Source organism: Lactuca sativa, chromosome 8 (genome assembly GCF_002870075.4).
Source record: "Lactuca sativa cultivar Salinas chromosome 8, Lsat_Salinas_v11, whole genome shotgun sequence".
Lineage (NCBI taxonomy): Eukaryota > Viridiplantae > Streptophyta > Magnoliopsida > Asterales > Asteraceae > Lactuca > Lactuca sativa.
In genome coordinates, this window is record NC_056630.2 from 111516150 (window position 1) to 111520205 (window position 4056).

Here is a 4056-nt window from a genome sequence, read left to right on the forward strand (position 1 = left end):
ATATAGAGTTCTAACCATCAATTAATTCCATAGAGTGTGGTGAACCTCTACCACCATTAATGCACTCTCTTCCGTGTACGTTACCCAATTCAATTGAATTGTTAAGTTACACTTATTGCCTTCAAATATTAAGTCATTGTCACAATTGAAAGGTTTGACATTTTGTTCAAGGATCCATTAACCCAACAAAATCTTACTCAATGACATGCTTTGTGACATATGAATCATTCCATGCTAGTGAAAAATCCAGCAACATATTATATATGCTTATAACACAACACATCTTAGTTTCAACCTCATAACAAAACTACACATAAACTTCAACTGGAAATAGAATACACCCACAATTCACAAAACTTGTTTCTCATCTACTTGTCTTGCTATTCAGTTTTAACATCTGAAGCAATTAATTCATCCATTTCAATTATCGCTCCTTTGAGGTTTATCAGAGACAAAAGATCCCTGAAAAAGAAAGTTCACCAAAATCTCTTTCAAATATTTATCTTTATAAAAAAAAAAAAAAAAGTTAATTTCAGTTTTACCATGTCAGCGGGTGCTGGGGTCCACTCATTAGTGGCTGGATTCCCCTTACATGAAGCATGATGGGCATTTTCAGATTCAGAGCCTAACTCAAAGCCAGCCTTATTTGTGTCATCTACTTTGATGAACCCCGTTCCTGTCTGCAACATCAACAATCATAATTTTGTAAACTTTTATGAAAAAACACAACAAAAAAGAGGCAAATATGGTGTTTTTTTATGCGTTTTCTTTTATTATCGTATTGTACCCATTGTAATCTATAATTATTCCTTATTAGGGCATTGTGCTTTAGAAAAATTACCTATTGTACTAGTCATTCCATTATATATTTTGCTTGCTGACATGGCAAATCTGATGTGGATACGATTATATTGACATGAAAAACCTGGTTTAAAATTTCTTTAAGAGCTTATGTGCATCCAATGTGGACAATGACATTACAATAGAACCTTTTAACACATGTCATCATAGGTAACAAGAGCAAAAGTAGAAAAATAAAACTTGCAAAGTTACAATTTTAAGGCGAAAAAAGTGATGTAATGGTAAAATCGTATTTTTTTTGAAAAACTAAAGGGTTTTTATGTCAGTATCCTTTTTTTTGTACACATATAACCATTAAACTTTTTTTTGTTCACATATGACCATTAAACTTAATGGTCATACATGTACAAAAAATATATATATAATTGACTAAATGTGTCTAACGTGATAAAGTTTATTACTCTTATAAAGCATTAACCCAAAATTTTATATGTCATGATACTAAGAAAATTTTATACTAAGAATAATTTGAAATAATAAAAAATAAAGTTCAATGTTATGATAAGAATAAAATAGAAAGTATGTTGCTTTTTATTGCATTTGGCCCTTTTATTGTTTATATAGCGATAGATAGCCAAATATAACGTTAAAGAAAAGTTAATGACACATTTTTATTAAGATAAAAAGGGAAATATATTATATTATTATAATATTATATACCGTGTGATGTTGCTTGTCAACACCATTAAGATCCTTGTAATATTCCGTTTCCACAAACTCATCACTCACATCCTTACCTGTATAAACAATTTTCTGCAACAACAAAAGAAAAAATCATTCGAAGAAGAAGAAAATTTTCCTTATTTTGTCATTATTAAATGTTTTTAAAACATTTTTTGGATGAATTTGAAAAACACACCCTAAAAGTGAACCCCTAGTAATTATGTATACACACCTAAAGCCCAAAGGATAAAGTTTCAACTATTTGACAAGTCCAGTTGAATCAGGAGTATTTTAGACATTTGGTAATTAGTCTCTTTAATTGAACAGAATGGAATGATTAGGGTAAACAAGTTATTAGATTGTATGATATTTGGGAATAAAACGAAATTGAATATGATATTTGTAAATACAATTTGTAGTTCTTCTAATTTCTAATTATATCTATACAATTGACTATTTACAAAACTAAAAAGTCAGAACATAATAAAAGCTTATTATAATTAAAACTCAAATAATATACAAAACAAAGAACAAACCTCAGAGTTTTGTTCAAGATGTTGAAACTCTAGATACTCAGGGCTAACACCATCATCTTCATCGTTGGGCAAACCCAAACCATCAACATATTTCGAGGAATACTCACTGCGTTGTGGCTTCGTATGACGCCTGGGAGCTAACCCATCGAAATAGTCTCTTGTTTCCCCTTCGATCTTCGCCTCTTCCTCTTTCGACAAATGAGCATCGCTCCTGTTTGGCCTGCTGTTACCCGCTTCCATTTTATTAAATGATTATCGACTTGATTTTTTGAAGATTTTATAGAATAAAAAATAGCTTCAAAGATATTTTGCTCAATCAAATTTGCAAATATCTATCAATCGGAGATATTTTTTGGATTGGGGGTGGTTGTGCGTTTTGATTGATGAAAGCGAAAGATCTGATGGATAATGAGTAGACCCTTTTTCTCTTCACGTTTTGGCGCCAATAGTTTGTCATGATAATAACCATGTGAATTTGGGTCCATGTTGGTACAGTTGTAGGGGCATCACAATTCAAAAGATTTAAGTAGCTATTTTATGAAGGAAAAAAAAAAACATCTCTTATATTCTTACAATATATATATATATATATATATATATATATATATATATATATATATATATATATATATATATATATATATATACTTTTGTATAAAAACTATGAAATCGACCACAGTCATTAAAAGACATATCACAAAAGTTGATAGATCTATCGGCTTTTTAAAAATACTTTAATCCTTGAAAAAGCTTCTTGGATATATTTTTCAAAATTTTTAAAATTTTTTAAAGCTTTTGGTTTGAAAAACTCACATTGTGGATAATATAAGTTGTCATTTATACATCATTGGGTGTGATTGTATGTGCAATTGTTTATAGGGAAAATGACTTAAGAGAGTAACTACCTCTTATCTGTGTTCACATATTGGCAACTTCTTCTTTTTTGTACATAATAAAGCAACTAACTTGTTTTAACTGTTTAAATTACACCAATATTACCGGCTAAAACAGGTAACTCAAAGGGAAAATGACTTAGGAGGATAACTACCTCTTATCCGTGTTCACATATTGTCAACTTCTTATTTTTTATACATAAGAAATCAACTAACTTGTTTTAACTGTGTAACATCCCAAAAATCATGACCAAAAATTTCGTTTTTAATTTAATAGTAAAACCATAATTGTCAAACCATTAATTTAATACTCCGACATCGGGCCCCGCCCGGCATCAGGCACCGCCTGGCATCAAGTCCCGCTCGCTATACAGATCTGTCTCACTTAGGCCCCACCTGTCTTCGGGCCCCGCCCGCTAAACACATACAATCATATAACATGCTAACACATAAAGAAATATACTCTACTGTATCCCTGTCCTAAGAAACATACTCTGCTAATAATGAGATACGTAACATCGTCCGTACTCAGCTAGTGATGAGATACGGGACCTCGCCCACACTCACCTCTCTACCATGCACATACAAGCATCACACAGACAACAAGTATAATCTAACATGCAAACATTCCTCAGGCACCCGCCCGACATCAGACATTGGTCTGGAATAACATACTAGCATACAATGCCTAGGGCTAACCCCCGGGTCTTCCTACTCATAGACTACATGGGCTGGCATTGTGGCCTTAGACCCATTCACACAGTGAGGAGACTCACCTTGCACTACTGAAGTCTTGGCTGGAACTAGCTGAGTATGGATGAAGTTCCATATCTCATTATTAGCAGAGTATGTTTCTTAGGACAAGGATACAGTATAGTATATTTCTTTATGTGTTAGCATGTTATATGATTGTATGTGTTTAGCGGGCGGGGACCGGAGACAGGCGGGGCCTAAGAGAGACAGATTTGTATACCGAGTGGGGCTCGATGTCAGGCGGGGCCTAATGTCGGGCGAGGCCCAATGCCGGAGTATTAAATTAATCATTTGAGAATTATGGTTTCAGTATTAAATTAAAAACGAAATTTTTGGTCATGATTTTGGGA

At 32.9% G+C, this 4056-nt stretch overlaps 1 protein-coding gene across 1 annotated transcript; it reads right to left on the reverse strand.

Moving 5' to 3' along the window:
- Positions 1 to 235: 235 nt before the first annotated feature.
- Positions 236 to 2352, reverse strand: LOC111880341 (uncharacterized). Its single transcript, XM_023876766.2, has 4 exons — positions 2061 to 2352; positions 1522 to 1614; positions 543 to 680; positions 236 to 462 (listed from the first exon to the last, which is right to left on the reverse strand). The coding sequence occupies exons 1-4, from the start codon at positions 2298 to 2300 to the stop codon at positions 421 to 423; spliced, it is 513 nt and encodes a 170-aa protein (XP_023732534.1). The 5' UTR covers positions 2301 to 2352; the 3' UTR covers positions 236 to 420.
- Positions 2353 to 4056: the final 1704 nt, after the last annotated feature.